The sequence below is a fragment of the Syngnathus scovelli genome, chromosome 15 (assembly GCF_024217435.2).
Source record: "Syngnathus scovelli strain Florida chromosome 15, RoL_Ssco_1.2, whole genome shotgun sequence".
Classification (NCBI taxonomy): Eukaryota; Metazoa; Chordata; class Actinopteri; order Syngnathiformes; family Syngnathidae; genus Syngnathus; species Syngnathus scovelli.
The window spans coordinates 95,287-114,241 of NC_090861.1; the positions used below are offsets into that span (position 1 = coordinate 95,287).

General features: G+C 50.5%; 1 protein-coding gene across 3 annotated transcripts; it reads right to left on the minus strand.

Annotated features, from left to right (window-relative positions):
• Positions 1-459: 459 nt before the first annotated feature.
• On the minus strand, positions 460-18,562 carry si:dkeyp-23e4.3 (rho GTPase-activating protein 7). Of its 3 annotated transcripts, XM_049742068.2 has the most exons (17): positions 18,354-18,554; positions 7,402-7,473; positions 7,186-7,267; positions 6,647-6,710; positions 6,089-6,585; positions 5,777-5,966; positions 5,328-5,660; positions 4,796-5,124; positions 4,557-4,724; positions 3,391-3,553; positions 3,125-3,323; positions 2,397-2,610; positions 2,200-2,314; positions 1,946-2,125; positions 1,641-1,864; positions 883-1,056; positions 460-796 (listed from the first exon to the last, which is right to left on the minus strand). In XM_049742068.2, the coding sequence occupies exons 1-17, from the start codon at positions 18,472-18,474 to the stop codon at positions 688-690; spliced, it is 3,234 nt and encodes a 1,077-aa protein (XP_049598025.2). In that variant the 5' UTR covers positions 18,475-18,554; the 3' UTR covers positions 460-687. The 3 variants fall into 3 exon arrangements, with proteins under 3 accessions (XP_049598025.2, XP_049598024.2, XP_068509382.1); XM_049742067.2 differs by having other exon boundaries at positions 1,641-2,125; positions 18,354-18,562; XM_068653281.1 differs by lacking the exon at positions 18,354-18,554 and adding an exon at positions 9,527-9,781 and having other exon boundaries at positions 1,641-2,125.
• Positions 18,563-18,955: the final 393 nt, after the last annotated feature.

The window sequence follows — 18,955 nt, forward strand, 5'->3', positions numbered from 1 at the left end:
TGCTGTGACAAAGTCCTTTTATTTATCTACTGATTTATTTGCCAGTTTTGTCACGTGTGGCACGGGGAGATTAAAACGTCTCATCTGGGATGAAATCCAGATCTATGGAGAAGGGATGCAAATGAGGTGCGAGCCAGCCAGCGAGCCAGCCAGCGACTGACTGAATGACACCAGAGGTGACTTGTTTCGATGCGCCGCGGGCTGGGACTGAGACACCTTTATTCAACTTGTTTTCTTCTTCAAAACACTTGTTTGCTTTTCTGAATTCCCTCTTTTCAATGTTGCTTTTTGTACGTATTTACTGTACATGTGGACTGTGGCCCTGCCCTCAACCCGAACCCTCTCCTCCTTTATGCGTGTTAGCGTCAGGAAACTTGTGGACTAGTTCTCCCCCTCTTTTTCAAACAATTGCTTGGCTTGAATTCTATTCTTTTGCCTCGTAAATAAGACAGGAAACAGTTTTCTCCGAGAAATAAAAACCTTTTAATCAGACGCTTAGCGCTGATCACTTGCACGCCCTCACTCCAAAGCTTATAAATATGTCTTACTGGTGTACATTAAATAATGCGGAGCGTTCCATTCTTCATTTTTTTCAAAGGTTGCTGTTTGGCAGGGTGTGAGAAGTGTTACCTTTTTGAAGCACTCAAACCTCAAAATAAAATGAACAATCCTTCCCAGCGGGCGTCCTCAAAGGGCGCTCTTGTTGAGCGAACCTTCGATGGACGCTTTGACGGCCAGCAAAGAGGCGACCATGCGATGTCCGCTCACTTGGCGGTGCCACGCCGGAGAGCGCCCGCTAGAGCATGACGCGAGAAACGTTTGAGGGAGGAGTTGCCTCTCAAAGCGGCTACGCGGCGGTGCAGGAAAGCGGTTCCTGCGTACCTGGTATCGGTGCGGCACAGGTGCGTGAGGCGGCTCTTGCCGGCGGCGGAGGCTTCCAGCAGGTAAAGGCAAGCGTGCGTGCGCACTCGGACGCCCTCCGGTGGCACGTGCGGGTGCTGCGTGGACACGGACGACACGTAGAGCGGGTCGCGAGTCGCCTCCGGCTCCCACGTCCTACGACCGCAAGCATTGTTTTTCAAATTAGGATATACAAAAATTCAGAAAATGATCAAGCAGTATTTGGGACGATCAACAAAATGGTCTTCAGCAAGAGAAACGAACGGACGGACGGCCGGGATCAAAGCTTTTCCCCCTAGAAAAGAAATGTAATTCTTCAATAGCCTTCCCTACAACCAAATTTCACATCACAGAGAATTGCGTCCTTGTTCTTGTAATTTGCAAGAAGCGAATCATCTCGTCAATTAAAAGGCGTTCATGCTTCCAATGCGTCCGCCTAAACGATTGGCGCGTAATGCAAACGCGCTTGGATTTTTCATTCCGTGTGATTCGAGCATAAATAAATAACTCAAGTGTCTGACTGACTCAGAGGTAACACAGAGTTCATTTATGCGCTGACAAAAAAACCACGGGCGGATGACAAAAGCAAACACACACACGCTGTCAAATCTCATCCGACTGCAGGCTGGGATTAAATATTCATCAGCCTCATTCACGCAAAAAAGAAAAGACAAAAACTCGCTCCCTCTCTCGCAGACTATTTTGGATTCGATTTTTGGACTTTTTTTTTTTTTTTTTACCTGAGCAGCAGGTGCTCCCGCGGCAGGCAGGAGGCCAGGCCGGCGTCGGGGCCCCGCCGGAGGTATCGGTAGACGTGGGCGCGCTCGCCCAGCGTCTGGACGACGGAGCCCCGCCGCGCGTCGTCGTCCCACGGTCGCTCGAGGAGCCGGCGGAGCAAAACCTCCCGGCCGGCGTCTACCTCCACCGAGACGCGCCACGTCCACAGCGGGCAGCCCCACCACGTCTGCCAGCCGTCACAATTTGAGAAAAAAACGGTGAAACCGAATATCGTCAAAGTCGCTGTCTGTCTGTCTGTCCAACTGACCTTCTTGACGGCCAGCTCCACGCTTTCGGGAGCGGGACAACTCTCCCAGCTTCGACTTTTGTCCCTGGCTTCCTTGATGAGGAACGGCGTATTCTGCTGGAGCTTCCTCAGGTTCTCCTCCAGCTCCTCCTCCCCAATCGGCTCGTCGGTCGCGGCGGAGCTCGGCCAAAACTCCGGAATCTACGCCAGATCAAAATAGAAATTCGGACGGAATCTTCCGGAGAACGCCCCGAAGGTTGTCCGTCCGTGGCTACCTGGAAAAGCCTCTCCGCTTCGCCGATCATGTTGGCCAGGCCCTGCGTGGCGGCCAGGTTCTCGCTTAAGTCGCGTTGGTCCGGGCGACCCAGACTGTACTTCCTGCGAGTGGATCTGAAGAGGCAACGACATGGCAGAACAAAACCCAAATGAAATCAAACCCTCCAAAGTGTTTCTTTTGTGTCTCCGAGGGAACCTTTTGGCGCCGGCGTCCCTCTTGAGGGCGTTGAGGTGGAAAAGCGACGGCGCGAGGCAGACGGCCACATTGGTGGGCGTCATGTGGTTGTCGTCCACGCAGGCCACCACGTCGCGGAGGAAGAAGAGCAACGTCCGCAGCGCCTCGCGGTTCTCGTCCGGCAGCAGCAAGATGGCCGCCTGGGCCGCCGGCAGCTGTTGATCTTTGGGGAAATCTGCAGACAGCGGCAGACGGACGGACAGACGGACGGACGCCTCAGCTTTCTGCTCCATGCTTTTATGCCGCTCAATAAATCTTTCCCAGCTACAAAGTGCAGTGCGCGTCGCGTGCCACTTCTCCAAGGTGAGCCTTTTCCAAGATCAATTTGTATTCTTCTCCCAGCACTAAAAAAGATGTCACACTATGACATCCTTTCCAGCAATTGAGGCCTGTTTTGGTGTGAAACGTTTGGGATGTGTGAATTTGAAAATGCTGAAATGTGCTGAATATTTTCAATTCTGAACATTTGATCAAATGGAATGGAAAACTCGTAGCGTGGGTGACGTGAATTTTTGGAATATGCTCAAGCTGGAATGATGTGTGTCCACTGCAAAATGTGAATGCAGGATAAAAATATAGAAAAACATTGGATTCTGTTCAAATTGACAGCTGAAAAATCGGAGGTTTTTCCATTCTTTTTTTTCCAAATTGACCTTATCTTGGTAAAAATGACACCGAGCGCTACTCACATTGGTAAATGTGCAGGAAGGTCTCGCACAGCTTGAAGGTGAAGACGGGCTCGGGCAGGTCCCGGAAGTACTGCTTGACCAGGTCGGCCACGTCGAACGCCGACTGGCCGTCGTAGGAGACGCCGTCGGGGTCCGACTCCAGCGTCTCGCGCAAGTGCTGGATCCGAGACTTCGAGCCCGACTTCCGAAAAAGACCCACCTGAGGGCACGTGCGCACAAAGTTTAAGCGCTCCATCTGGTTTAGGATTTTTTGACGGCGGGGTCACCTGGTCCAGACATTGCGTCCTGAGGTAAACAAGCGCCTTGAGGATGCCAGGAGGGAGGGGTGCTCCTGTTCGCTGCACGTTGACCAGCAGGGGGACACCGAAAACCGGCCTGGCCTTGGCGGGCGGCGCCTTGGCCTTCCTCACCGTCGCCTTGGGAACGCTCCTACGAGCAAAAGACGTACGTCGTGATGGAAGATGAGACACTCCCTTTCTTTATTCCAATCGTCCTTTCTGCAGGTGGAATTTTATTTGCGCTTTGATTTTTGTTCTCGTAAGCCATGAGATCAAACTGCTTGGACGGTGGCACAGGAAACATGGCCCAATACGCTTCCTTTGAAGGAAGAGCCAAATGAACCGTGTGCGTGTGTCCCTGATGGTCGAATATGTGCAGACTGGGAAGAAGGCGTGCTCAGGAAATGATGGAAGAGGATCAAAGACTGGGACATTTCAGGCCATTTTTTTGGGGGTCGCTTGTAATCGCTAATGAATCTCTCGCTGGGCTCATCATCCGGTTTCACGGCGGTGCCTTCCGGCTCCTTTGACACGCCGCCGCTGTCATTTCCTGAGTGGCTCCGCCCAGAATGAGCTGAAGATTCTTTTTGCCACTTTTGGCTTCAAGTTGGGCGCGAGCAGCGATGAGCCACGTCGGTCGGCTCTTTGTGAAATCCTGCCGCAAGCCTTCTGCCCTCCTCAAAAGTTGCACACGCACATTTGAAACATCAGCATGCGCGCCAGCACCAGCACCAGGCTCGAATCGAAACGGGATTCAAAATGAGAGCGCATCCAAAAGAGAATCTGCTTCCGGGACAACTCCAGTTGTCTGGCACTTTCAACTCAAATGTTGATGTTTCATTAGGACCTACTTGGCAATTATCTACGTATTTGCTCCTGAGGAAATAATACTCAGGATTGGTTGGTGGTGAGAAAAAAAATCCGAAAAACAAGCAGCCACAGGTTATTATTCATCCTTGTTACGGAATATCTCCAGCGTGTGATTTTTCAAAAGTTTCTTCCTTGGAAAAAAATCTGTTAGTGTAATTTTCCGTCTGCACCTGAGCCCTGAATAATACATAGGTGCCTTTTCCAATCAGGCTGCCTGAAATATTTAGCCGTCCGTTTAGCCCACGCGGCGACAGACACAATGCTCTTCTTGTTTACCATCTTACCAGCTCCAACCTTGCTTGCTGGACGGCGAGTGCTTGTCCATCAGGGCGGTGAGTTTGAGCAGGGCCAGCTTCTGAAGGAGGGCCAACTGGGAGACGGACTGCTTTTCCACGCCCGGACCGGCTGGCAAAGAGGGAAGGCTCTGCTCACTGGACCGGCGCAGCTGCCGACTAGAAACGCAACAAAATGAAAGTTAATGTGAACATAAATGTCAAGGGCAAAAGACGTCAAGGTTCCTCACCCGCTCTTGACTCGAGGCGATCTCGTCTTGGAGTCGTCTTCGCTCGCCGACGACTTGTCGCAGCTGTCCTCCTCGTCGTCGTCGTCTTCCTCCGATCGCTGGACCTCCGGGGTCGGGGACGAAGAAGGGCAGGGGGAGGCGGCGGCGGAGCCGTCGGCGGGCGAGTCGTCGCAGCAGGAGGAAGTGGAAGAAGAGGCGGAATGTCGCCGACGGTCGTCTTCGGACAGACTCTCGGTCCAGGTGGAGACCAGTTGCTGCAGGTCGTTGATCCTTTCCAAAACCGTGTCCAGGGCCGAGAAAACGTCCTCGCCTCCCAACAGTCGAGATACCTGCCGGCCAAAACGCGCTTGAGGAGCATGGCGAAGCCCAAAAACACCCATCAAGTGGCTTTGATTTCAAAGAATCCAATTCGAGGCGCAACACGGACACACACACACACACACACACACACACACACACACACACACACACACACACACACACACACACACACACACACACACCTAACCCTAAGCCAACACACAGGACCCACCTCGTCTCCCATCATCCTCTCCACGTCGCCAACGTTGTTCCCCCCGCTTTGGCTTTCAGACAGCCGCCGCTCGTCCGGCACGTTGTCGTAGATGCTCAGCCTGTGGTCGGGCGAGGCGTCGAGCGACGCGGCGCCCCGGCGGCAACCGCGCCGTTGCCGGTAACCGTGGAAGCTGCCCGTCCTCCAGTTGACAGAGGACTGATCCAGGAGGGCGTGCTTGTGGGCGAGGGAGGTTGGAAAGGTGCCCGGTTTGTGCCCGTGGGGGATGTGGAAGAGCAGGCTGTCGTGGCTGATGTTGTTGTTGTTGTTGTTGTTGATCTGGCCGTCGTAGTCCTGAGAGGATGAAAGAAAGTCCAACTTACGCACATGATATGGAACATCACTTGAATCCAACAAAAAAAAAAAAAAAAGAAAAAACAGCCAGCCAGCCAGCCTATGTCTCAACTGACCGGGGTACTTGTACGGTTGTCGTCGTCGCGGGTCACGCCCTCGGCCATTTCGCCGCGTTTGCAGTTACTGCGCACACGCGTGACAGGGCTGGGCGTGCTAACGGCGCTGCTGCTGCTCTCAGAGTGGCTGTTGCTGCTGCCGCCGCCGCTGCTGGTGGCGTGCGGCGACGAGGGCAAAGATGACGCACGGCTAGGAAGAAACAAAAAAGCAAGGGCAGCTTGGGATTAGAACTGCAGGGATTTCATGATGGCGTGCAAAGAAAAATCAATCAAATCAATAGGAGCCCTGCCTGTGGAAGAATCCTCCCTCACCTTCCTCCCACAGACCCTGGGACCATCCCGGTCAGATGATTCCTCGGTGGGGAGAGGAGGCCGGTTGTTCCTCTCAACCTCAGTTTGTCCATCTTCCTCAGAAGACTGGTCCCCTTTTTGCGGGGCGGTTTATCCGTCACGCATGCTTCCAGACTGACGGTGGACGATCCTCCGCCGCTTCCTGGTGACGGGGGTCCGCTGACGGAGGACGGAGTCTTGTTTGAGGAGGAGCAGCGCGAGGAGCTCCGGCTGGCGGCCGGGTCGTCGGCGGCGCTTCTGTCGGCGCCTTCTCTCGGACTCTTCCCGTTTCGCCCTTCGCTCTCGGTGCTGCCGGAACTGCGAATGGAGCTGACGTCGTCCTGAGGGGAACTGGAGGTGTCGGTCAAGCGGAGCAGCTCTGTAGAGGAGTCCAGGCGGCGCCATTGTCGCATCCGCCTGTCGTGGGTCCACCTGGGGCTGATGGCGCAAAAATCGTCCTCGATAAAGTCTTCGTCGCTCTGAAAGAAGACGCAACGGTCACGTAACCAAGCCGCTCTCTTTTTCTTCTCAACAACTCACTTGATATTTGTCCTTTGGCAGGTCCAGTCTCATCTCGGCACATTTGTTCAAGGTAAACAGACGCCTGCAAAGAGGAAGAGCGAGTCAGTCAGAGAGTGATGCAACACATTGGAGATTCAGGTCACCTGGGAAATGACTCAAGCGGTCTCAATGGCTGGCAAAAGAACAAATGATGCTTTGGATTCCAATGTGCCGGCTTAGGACTCCGGAGATTGTGAATTTGTTCTCCATCATCAACTTTGACTTGACTGAGCTCCTGCGGTTAGCCGCTTGTTTATTTCGCTGCAGGCAGTGAGCTGCGTCTGCTGACGCTTTTGCGACGTGGCGCCAAAGCACAACTTTGCAGCCGGGAGAGAGCTCAAACGTGAGCCGCCGTATCAAATGTCGTTAAAGCCGAGCGGGGAAAGCAAGCCAGGGTGATTTGCAAATTCAAGGGCTCCCAAAGCGGCATTCGACGCCTGCCTTCTCCTTCCTTGTGTCATTATAAACCGCCGGACGAGATTTGCCGCCCAAAAATTCCTCAACGTCGAGAACGCTACCTGCAGAGGGAATCCAGAGCGTCTTTATCCAGGAAGCGGTGATCCCTCTTGGCGAGCTCCACGTCGATGGGAAACCTGCAGTCTGATAGCAAGCTTACTGTGGGACTCCAATTGCACTTTTTCAACTCAACACAATTGTCAGCATTTCAGGGTCGACTTTGCTTTCGGCCACCATTGGAAGGAGCCTCAAGATCAAAACCAAGGCAGGTTATTTACCTTTGAACAATTGCGCGTATTGAGGGAAGCCGGCCGCTCGCAGCCAATCGCAGGCCTCCTTGGCTTCGATCTCTGCAAAGGAATAAAGACAACAACAACTGGAGTTTCACGCTGCGCCGGCTGTCAGAGAACAAATATTTGCACTTCATCGGTCGCCCGTCTCTTTACGAGCTTTGATTCAATTGGCGTTGGAAACGACCTGGGGGCGCATGCGGGCTGGGCTATTCATTATCGGTGACAATTTGAATTACCGCTGACTGGCCGATAGCGAACTCGGTCCGAAGGTAAGAATCGAAAATACGGCCGGAAATATTTACCGACGTTTGATTTTTTGGACGGTGTCAACTCAAGCCTATCGCAACTTTTCTCTTTAGCAACGATTGCGGGTTTTGTTTCCCTCGACTGGCTGCCCTGTGTTTATGCTGAAGTCAATCTGTGACTATTCTGCTGAATAAATGTTTGCTCCAATGTTACGCCGATTTACACCACGACTAAGACTGACTTCAAAAACATAAGGGCATGCGCTAGAAGAAATGGATAGCTTGGAAATGTGTCAAAAAAGCAATTGAAGTGCTGTTATGCGGCCATTTTGTTTTTTAAACGGAATACAGTCAAACACACAAATGGTCTTCAACTCGGGGCATATTTTTCTCGGACTTTTTCCACATCCTGTTACTTTCTTCAAGACAAAACAGTAAGCAGAAGCAGGAGCAAAGGGCTGCTTATAAAAACAAAAACCTTTTCCAAGGGCATCTTGCTGATGAAATTCAAAACACGATGAAATCAGCCTTTCACAGGCGATTGTGGTTTTTTTTTCTGCATTTTTTTCATTTTTGCTGGCGATTAGGTTGAAAACCCTGAATATTAATTGGAAATTAAACTTTTCCATAATCCATAAGGGCCTCAGAGTCGGTCAGGCAAGGTTATGAAAGGCATCATGTCCACATGGGGAAAGTATTTCATGTTTTTTAGTATAGGTGAAACGGACCACATCACTCAAGATAAATCAAATCACTTCACTGGAAGTGGGGCAAATGCCGAAAGTCGGCGTGATTAACGCACGCACGCACGCACGCACGCACGCACGCACGCACGCACGCACGCACGCACGCACGCACGCACGCACGCACGCACGCACGCACGCAGCTGGCAGGTGCCGCTGCATTCGGAGTCAATGCTGGCCAACACTCTTGTTGCCATCCGTTGCTAACAACACGAACACAAAGTACGCTCGGGCGGAAAGACAGCTCCCCCCAAAATGAGTTAGGCTAAACCCTCCCGAGGTAGGGTGACGCAAGTGGGAGAGACGGCCGGCCGGCCGGGGGAATTTTTTCTTTCTTTCTCCAAACAAAACGGATCACGACGCGGCGCGTCGTTGAGTCCCTTCTGCGTTTGCAGCTGCTCGGTCGGCTCTACTGATCAAGACCGCTCCCGACTCAAAGTGACAGGAAGAGTCCAAATGTCGACACGGATGAACCGCTGACGGAAAAAGGAACAAAAGAGCTAAGTCGGTGGGTGATGTGTCGGGAGTTGGCTCCAGAAGTGGCGCGCCCTTGAAAACTTTGGAATGTCAAAATCAAGACAATATAGAGAGCCGTTTTCTATGGATGAAGGAGCGAGGCAGAGAAGGTCCCCAACTGAGCTTCACTAATAGCGGAGAGAATGAATACATCATAATCTAGAGTTAGGTTTACAATTAGCGACGCTGCTAATCTCCATTAGCATGTCGTCTATCACATTATACGTTAGCGTTAAGATGGTCATCCGGTTTGCTTGAACAATATAGAGATATATAAATCAATCAATAAATAGATATAAAGTCCGTTTTTTTTGGGGTCAGTTATGACCAAGTAGCGCTAGTTGCTAGCTAAGTCACTGATGCGGATTTTATTTTACAGCCATAATCAACACTTTTTGACATCAGATATGGCAAATGGAAAAAAAGGAAAGGTTCCTATAGTATGCGCAAACAGACGATTGAGGAAACGTCCACAGTAGCAAAGGGCTTCTAATTAATTACTGCTCACGATGCTAATTAAACATGCTTATCTCGCTGAGGCCTATTAAATAGCAGCTGTCTGTCATCGTGCACAAACATTGGATTACGAGTCAAACACATACTCACTTGGGATTAACATGCTTCGAGCTTGTTAGCAAACTTCCATTTGGATGCCACCAAAATACACACAGCAATTTCAACCCGAACAAAAGAGGGCTGTCAAAAGTATGAGATCCAAAGTGGGCAAAGTTTCAAATCCAACAAAGAGTTGGAGCGAGGCAGAGCGGTGCTGATGCGTCGTTCGTGTCACGCATCATGTTAAGAAAGTCATTGTTGGACATTTCCCCTCCCTGCCACTCCTCTTCCTCTGGTCAGGAGCAGACCATCTAAGCACCGGGGGGGTGGGGGGGCAGTGGCCTAAAAATAACCCTTTGCTCCCGACATGTGAGCATCAGCGGGGAATTTAGCCATTCATATTTCTGCCGTTCTTTTTTCGGAAAGTTGAATCACTGCGGTCAGAGTGAGGTCAAAATCATTACCCGGCGCGTATTTCTCCAACGTCATCCCGAGACGTTTTGCCTTTCTCGCAATGGGGTGGCAAGGAAAAGGGCCGACAGAGATCAAAACATTGCGCGGTCGCTCAATCGGTCGGTCGGTCGGTCGCATCCACTCGCACGTTGAGCTGACGATTTCATTGCCTCGGATTGTACAACAAACAACAAACGGAGAGAGAGAGAGAGAGAGAGAGAGAGAGAGAGAGAGAGAGAGAGAGAAGAGAGAGAGAGAGAGAGAGAGAGAGAGAGAGAGAGAGAGAGAGAAGGTCGTTAAGAAGATTAGCGTTGGAAAAAAACGACACTCAGCCAAAATGAGAAGGTCTCCAAATGGGCCGCCAAGTCCTCGGCACGACGTGTACGTCTTTGAGGTTTCGTCAGGTACGCCATTAGTGCTAATGGCCTTCCATTTTGCGCGGAGGTGTTTGCATTGCAGCTTTCAAATGTGAATAAACTCTTAAAAGCTCTCGCTACGTTAATTTCCGAGCGGAGGGAGAAGAGTATCTCATCAACTTCTTCAGAGACTCACTTGTACGAGAAGGCTGTTTCAAAAGTTTCCGTTGACTTCCTACGCTATTTGCAGCTTCAACTCCTTCATTTGCCCAAACCGGACTGTTACTTTTTTTTCCCAAATCTCATTGGGTGACGGAAATAAAAAAAGACAAATGGAGGTCAGAAGTCCGAGACAAGCTACGGTTTTCTGAGAAAGCGGCCACTTCCGATTCAATCCTCAACTTTGGCCTCCACGGTAAAACATGTCGAGACCGGGATTGATCGGAATTTGTCGCCAAAAACAAAAGAAAAAAACTCTCTCTTTTAGTATCTCTGTGTAGAAGGTTACACAAGAGTGCATTTCCTTTTCCTGAGCCTGCTGGGCGTCAGAAGAGGAAGAATTTAACAATACTCCCAACGGATGGGAGTTCCAAATGTGTGTGTGTGTGTGTGTGTGTGTGTGCGCGTGTGTGTGTTGCAGCCAGGCGGCCGTACGCTTACAAGGGGACGTGCGTGATGTGTTTACCCGCGCAAACTTCGCATGGCTGCTTACTTGTGTGCTCTGGGGTGTGTCCCAGTTTACTGTTGTGTAAACCTGTGTGTGTGTGTGTAGTCTAATCTGAAGGAAGCCTCAGAGGCTTTGGGGTTCGGTATTTCCGAGTGGCTCGGACAGGAAGCGTCTCGAAATTTGGCCTCACCCTGTGTTACGGACGCTCCACGTACACGTCGCGCGACGTTAGCGGAGCGACAAAAGTGGTCCGTTCTGGCCGCTCGTCAGAATAAGTGAAAATAAAAAAACTTCTTCCTGTTGACATTTTTCCAATTGTACGTTTAAGCTCCAATAAAGAGAAGTGGAGAAAAGCATTTATTAAAGATCACCACATCACGGAAGCAAACCAACTCACCAGCGGGCCGGGCCGGCCAAGAAGCACAAAACAAAGTGTCCTTGTTGACGACACTATAAATAAAGTGTTTTTGTTCGGGAGCTTGATGGAAAGGCGGCGGCGGCGGCGGCGTTGCTGCTGCCGGGGGGGGTTGCTGGTGCTCTGCGGGCTTGCCAGCAGCCCCGCCTTGCCAGGAATCTATTACCGGACTTTGGGCCCGATTAGTGTTTGGAAATTCCTCCCCATCCCAGTGAGTCAGGTCAGATCAGGTCAGGTCAGGTCAGGTCAGGTCAGGTCAGGTCAGGTCAGGTCAGGTCAGGTCAGGTCCCACCTGAAGCCAATTGAGGCTTGCTTGGGTGGGTCTGCAGTGGCAGCACAGTACAACTGATGGTTGCTTGTCACGCACAAATACAGCCACCACGGGCCTGACAAAAGAAAAAATCCATTTGGACACCAATTATTTGCCGTCAAATTGTCCTCTGGGAGTCGCAATAATTGAGTGAGAAAATGCCATTCTTTAAAAATCAACTGAGGCCTTCTGAGGCTCTCTGGTCTCGGCAGCTTCTCGTCGTCGTCAATCGTTCGTACTAAGTTACAAATATGAGGAACGGCGTGCCTCGTTGTAAAACCTTTGGCCGGCATTCTTTTGGCTGGCTCCCAGGTGAAGCGAGCGCAACAAGAGGAAGTCTCTGCCCGTAAGAGCGCCAAGCGACGCATACTGAAGAATCGGCCCGCCGGCCCGCTCAGGAAATGCCTCTGTGATTCATCGCCGCCTTCCTGAGAAGGCCGCCTGGGATTGTTCTGCCCGTCATTTGTTCTCATCTGTCAGAGCGCAGAACTCATACAAAATGCGTCCGATTTATTGATCGGCAATCCCCCTCCCGCCGCCCGAATCCCGTCGCTCATTAACGGTCGACGTCAGATGATCATCATTTTCAACATCCGACCACATCCGCAATAACGCAAAAATGTTCTAGTCAACAAATGAAACAATGGTCCCATACCTAAGACTGGCCATCTGGCAAACAGGGGAAATGCCCGGCGGGCCCATTAGTATTTCCCTCCATGAATGCATTTTCAACCTAGCAAACGTAACATGAGTGAGAAAGCGACGTGGCAGCCAAGCATCATCAGGCCGCCGCCGCCTGCCAAAAGTCGTCTGAGATAAGCACAGAAAGCCGAGACCCTGATGAGGAGAAGCGGATTCAAACTTCAGCTCAGTTCAAGATTTTCTTTTTGGAAAACTGGACAACGTTTGACAACTGTGGCGCTTTCCTCTCCCTGTAAAATCTCAATGTCAAATGTCCAGGGGACAGGAGAAAGGAAAATGGGGGAGGGGCGGGCGGGCTGGCTGGCTGGCTGGCTGGCTGGCTGGCTCATTATCGACCATTCCTAATCCACTTGTGTGTCAAGGGGAGCCGCATTTAATCTCCAAATGTTTAATTGACTCTTTTTGCGAATCCCCAGCAGTGTTCTTTTGGCAGCTTGAGGGACTTAACGGGAGCCGGGGTGATGATGGCGGACGGAGTTGGCCCTCTGCCCAGGACTTCACCTTTTGGGGATTCGGAGCACAAACCTGGACGGCTATTAGCGTCCGTGTTTACGTCACTCCGTCACTTTCCGGGCTCCAAATTGCCATTTTTGGATCGATTCGACTCCAGTGTGACATTGGCTGTACTTTGGAGCGCAGAACTGACTCACTGAGCACTGCAAAATGCCTTTGAATGCATCCGGAGACTTCCTTGAACGACGGCACGAGGCCGACGAGAAGACGGATTGCTCCAGAAAGCACGAGAGAGTTGTTGAATCTGTCTGACGTTGGCACAGAAGCCAGATTCGCTAACGACTCCTAGGCACTGCGAACGGATCAATGCACATTCGACCTAAAAAAACAACAACGCAAGTTGTATATTTAATCAAAGTTTTTTTTCCTTCCGAGCTCAACTCAGCCATTACAAAAGGTGACGTCTGTTTGCACGCATCTCGCTCAAGAGGTCTTTCTGCCCCCGCTGAAAAGGTTAGGCCATCTTTCCCTATTGAGAATCATTCATCAGAAAAGATCACCACATTAAAGGTACCATCTTTGGGGGAGCGAAGCCCGTGGGTGGCAAACGGCTAAAGGCACGATTACGCGCATGGCACAGGAGGAGGGGTGGAAAGAAGCCCTTTACGCCGCCGCGTCCATTCACTTGGACGGAGAATCTTGACTCGAGATGAGTCGAGTGAACGGTTAAGCCTCGTAAGTCAAAGTAGCCGTGTATTCCAAAAGGGCCTACAAATAAAAGCCGAGCCCCTCCGCATTTACGCTTGACAGGCAATAAACACTTCCAGACACGATTTGTGCAAATACGATAAGCGTTATTGGCGGCGGCGGCTGCTGTCAAATAGCATCTATCTTCTGCTTACAGACAAACGAGGCCAACCTGCTGCAGGCTTAATTAGACATACTGTATGTATTTAGGCTAATGCTACGCTAACAGACACTGTGTGGAACCAAATGATTAGAGCAGCCAGCACAATACGTGTGTGCGTGTGCGTGTGTGTGTGTGCGCATGGTCTTGTGGGTTCAAATAATAAAAACATCCGCCAACACAAAGGCTGGAAGTGGGTCACTGAAAGTTATTCTGCTGCTGCTGCTGCTGCTGCTCTTACTATTTTTGTTACGCTGCAGAAACAAAGATGATATTCTGCCATCGGTCAACAAAATTTGCCAATTTATGACATTTTAGAAATCTAACGAGGGTTCAGATTTGTTTCAAAATTCCGCTGATCGTTTCTGCGCTGCCGTGATGAAGGTCAGTACACCGAAAATGTCCTTCAGTTCTCTCACGACTGACGTCTTTCTGGAGGTTTGACTCAGATGCGCCACCTGGCGGCAGGATAGCACCGCTACAGTGCCACACCAGCCACCGGAGCCGTGCTATTTATTTATTTATTTATTTATTTGTCATTGTGAGAAAGGTCGGCCCGGTTGGATGAAGAGATACAAGAGGTGGATATGCTCGTAGAAGCCGAGAGGACACACGACAACTCGAAGGAGGGACACTTCAACTAGTTTCCAGAGAGAAGAATATTATATCTCTATCTATATATATAAATGAAAAAAAAAAAAGCCTGATCGTTCAATAGAACTCTGGCTTTCATCCATCCCGCTGTTGTTTTGTCTCCCGACACCTGCAATTTGGTCCCGCCCTCCTCCCTCGTCTGACTGAAACTAGTGGAGAAGCGGCGGCCAAGGAAAGCAACCATTGTTCAGAGGCCGACTCACCGGCTTGCCGTTTTCCCTTAAAGCCGGAGACAATCGGGCGATGGTTAAACGGGCCCCCGCCGCGCGTCTCCGGGGGAGCTTTTGAGAGGCGGCTAATGGACGGAAGACAGAAAATCGAAAGCATCTCGCCAGAGGAGTATGATGAGTCAGTTCAGAGAGCGATTAGCATCGGGTGTCATTGCCAAGGTTTTTAGCCGCTGAGGCTCCGTTTGTTTTTTTACACACTCGACCACAGTTGGGAGCTCCATTCACGAAAACAAATGGAAGGAAAATCGGATTGTGTTTTGACATGGAAGAAAAAAAAAAAAAAAAAAAGTCACACGACTCCGTTATTAGCGCAACCTGGCCACTGACCTGCTGCTGTTTCGGATCTTATCTGCACCGCCGGCCGGCCGGCCGGCCTGCCGGCCTGCCTTATCTCGCCCGACACCACTCCTAAGCTGCTTCTGCGACTTTGCCTCCTCTCCTGCACTTCCCGCTGCCTCTTCTATGGTCTTTTATACCTTCCGATCCAACTCCCCGGGCGGCACAAAGGATTCCGGCAAACGGTTCTGGAGTAAGGATGAGCCGATCAGACCCGACATGAGGCGAGGGTGGCCAAAATCTCAGCCGGAGGAGACGGGGAAGTCACTTGAGTTGACAAGTATGATGAATGCGCAGAAAGATTAGCGGGAGCTAGCCGTGCGCCGCACCAGAACATCAAGACCAAGGGGAAAAAAAAATGGATGGTTGACTGAGTGACGTGGCATCAAACAGGTTGACGCAAAGATGCATGCAAATGGCAAGAATTCAGGCTTGACTAGTTTGTGGTTACCATGGAAATCAAAATATAAACAAACCACTTCAGTGCTTACTTTATATGCGGTCAAATTTGCCCCCCGTCAAAGTGTAAACAAAGCAAACGGCGAACTACTAACCGTAACGGATTCCAAATCCCCCCCCTGTCTAAATTAGGCAGCAAAAATGCAAATGATTCTCGCCTCCTGCTTTAGCGTGCTGTCAGAGAGCCATTTTGGTACAAACGCTGCTGCTGCTTCTGTGTTTCCATTAGGGGAAGAAAAAGGGGGATTGATTGGTGACTGCTAGCGAGGCAGGCGCTGTCAAAACAGCCGAGCTGGAATTTAGTCCGACGCGCGCGCATTCGCACGACGACTCCCGCGGCATATTTTGACATGGGCAGATTCACACCAGTCTTTCGCTTTGGGAGGTGTGCAATCAAAGAAAACAATGACTGTAAGGGAGGGGGGGGGGGGGGAGTGGGTAGATGGCTGCGTCTCTGGCTCGTCAGCACAAATGACCTTTCTTTACGCAAACAAGCTGCTAAGATCTCAAGCGACACTAACAACAAACGCGAGTGCTTCCGCCCGAGCGTGTTTTTTTTTCACGGCTCCGAAAGGAAATTTCCAATGACGACATTTTGCCTGGAATCTTGAGTTGAGTAATGAAACGTTTGGGTGAGCTCCAACGTTTGCCATTGGGCCAACTAACTGCAAATGGAAAACGTGTTAACTGCAAATTGAATGTCGCCAAACAGGTGTCCGGTGTGAGGGAGGAGCACGTTGTCTTCCTCTTTGGTCCAAAATCTCAAATCCCTGCTGGGCACGGCTGGGAAGAGAACAAGCCCATAAAACTACTTTGGATTATCAGCCAGCGCACGACGACAAGCGCACGACCCGACATCTGGTTAAGGCTGACGTGGGAGGTTGCAAAGACAAAGACAAAAGAATGACACGAAAAGGGGCCAACCTCCATCGCCACGGCAAACCTTCAGCCATCCTACCCTGAGCTCAATGCTGAAAAACAAAACGTAAGGAATGTTTGGGTGAATCGCTCAAAGACGCCCTATTGGCTTCCACCAACTCCAAACGTGAATCCTGTCCATTTCTATTCCAGATGGATTTTTTCCTAGTTCACATCTGGAAATGGAGAGCGGAAGCTAAATCCCTTGAGTCTGTCTGTAAGAAGAGGCGCAATAGGGAAAAATAAGAGACACGGACGACACGGAAAGAAAAGACCTGAGGCCTGTCACGTGACGGACGTGCCTAAAACGCAATGCAGGCGGCCGGCCGTGACGACGGCTCCTGAGCGGATCGAAACCAAATGACTTTGTGACGTACCAATGTGCTAATACATTGCGTGGGAACGCCGGCGAGACTCTGGCGCCGCATTTTGGCGAGCGACCAAAAATCATTTCCTTCACGGATAATTCCGATATCCCTAATCACAAAGGTTTGCAGCTCGTATCGCCTTGAGCAGTACACGGCCAAACGTCAGCGGGAAACCTTTTGGGTCCCCGGAGAGGAGGAAGCGGAACTGCGAGACGTTTGCCGCGGGTGAAGGTTCATTACGGACATTCGAGGCAAAGGAAGCGCTTCAGAGGCAACGGCGCACGGCGCCCTTATAAAACTCTGATTGAATGCTTCCCGTCCGTCGTAGTATTACCACAGAAGAGCGTACAAAAAGAAGAAACGCTGTCGCTCGGCCATCTTTGCAATCATTCCAGGCTTCTGGAAAGCGTCACAATGACGGCTGAGGGGAAAAGCTGACACAACTTTTGTTTAGAGCGCCGCTGCGGGTCAGAGACCTTATTTGGCCCGTGAGTTACGGAGGAGTAAATATTGAGACGGCGAGATGATGAGGAAGAGGCAACGGGACACGGCGAGCGAGCGCAGATGACCAATAAATCTGTTTTGCAAGCCGAGGACAATCATGAGGTTTTTGTTAAATGTCCTCAAGCCGTCAACAAAAAGCGCACAAGGCTCACTCACTCCAAAGCAACCCAGTTGCTAAAACAAAAGCCACTCCCATGTTGAAATCAGGCCATTTGGTTAAGGCTGCGCAAACTATGTGGAGGACGATCTACGCTTTCAGCTCCGCTGCGCCCGCCCGCCATTTATGAAGAGAAACAAAACAGCTCCATCATCACTTATTATGCATCTCAACTTTCCTAGACAGTGCTCGAGGTGCGACGACGCTCGATGCGCTTGTGCGTAACGAGGCCAGGCCGCGGCCTCCGCGAGGATTCTTCCGAAGACGTAACAGGCCGATGGGTCGGCGTCACCGCTCTGACGTCACCGGCTGGAGCCGGTGTCAATTTTCTCAGGCAGGCAGGTAGCCAGCCAGAACTGTGAGCAGGGAAACCCCTCCAAACTGTCATGGCCAAAACGCATTCCAAAAAAACCCCAAGGCTTCATTTTCATCACTCGCTATGTTGATTTCTGATTTTTTGCAGGTTGCCACGCAAAACCTCCACCGGCCTCGGGATGCCACCCGCAGCGTCAAATCAGTCATGAAACGGCCAATCAATCTCGATGCTCTTTTGGATGTGCCGAGCCTCACGCTTTGATGCAATGACGTTTTTTTTTTTTGGTGGGCCACTTAAGTTGGCTGCATACTAGAACATTTCGGTTCTTTCTCTGACTTTTCAAATTCCTCCTCCAATGGCAATTTCACATATCATTACCGCTTCATTAAAAAACTTAAGAGCCCAAATAAAACTTAAGGTGCTGAGCAGTTACAGCACAGTAGATCAACAGAATTGCTTTTTTCCCCCTTCTTTTCTTCCCCCCCCATCAGGCAGCAATGATGATGATGATGATGATGATGAATGTCTTTGATATTTGTCATCTCCAGATATTAAGCACAATTGAAATAATTCAAAACATGATGATTTTGTCAAATGTTGCTATTTGTAACTCAAATATACACCATCCACATCTGCCAAAGAGTGGACACTAGCGTTTGCCATCGCGACTCACCCCACAGCCGCCTCTCCCTCACGTTCCTCCAGAAGACGTCCCAAGCCTTGTAGGTGGAAACTTTGACGTGCTCGCTCAAGGACCTCCGCAGCTGCGTTTTCAGCGCCATGCTGCAAATCATGAATGGCGGAATAAGTGCACCGGTGAGCCTCGAAAGGCATGTGGGCAGCAGCGTTTGCTTCGTTACGACTCACGGTGAGGGTGACTCGGACTGAGTTGGAGGAGGAGCGAGAGGGCCCTGACACTTGATGCAAAAAGTCTGTATGTAATTTGTGAAACATCCCTGGTATTCCGGGCCATCCCCCAAAAGGTGTTTAGAAAAATGATGTGCAAAATTCGATATTCAATATTTCCTGTAAATAGTTACCTCAAAAGTTGCATGACATTTTCAATTTTCTGCCGTGACTACCAACATGAGCACGTAGTAGCACAGTTAGGTACTTGATATAATTGACAAACAAAAACATTTTTTACTTCTGAGTCTCTACTTCTTCTAAGTACTTTTACTTGTTAGTTGTGAAGCTGCTTTTTATTTTTATTTTTTTTTTTTTTGCTTTCCATGCATACTCCAAGTGTCCCTGAGCACGAGTACTTTTGCCAGG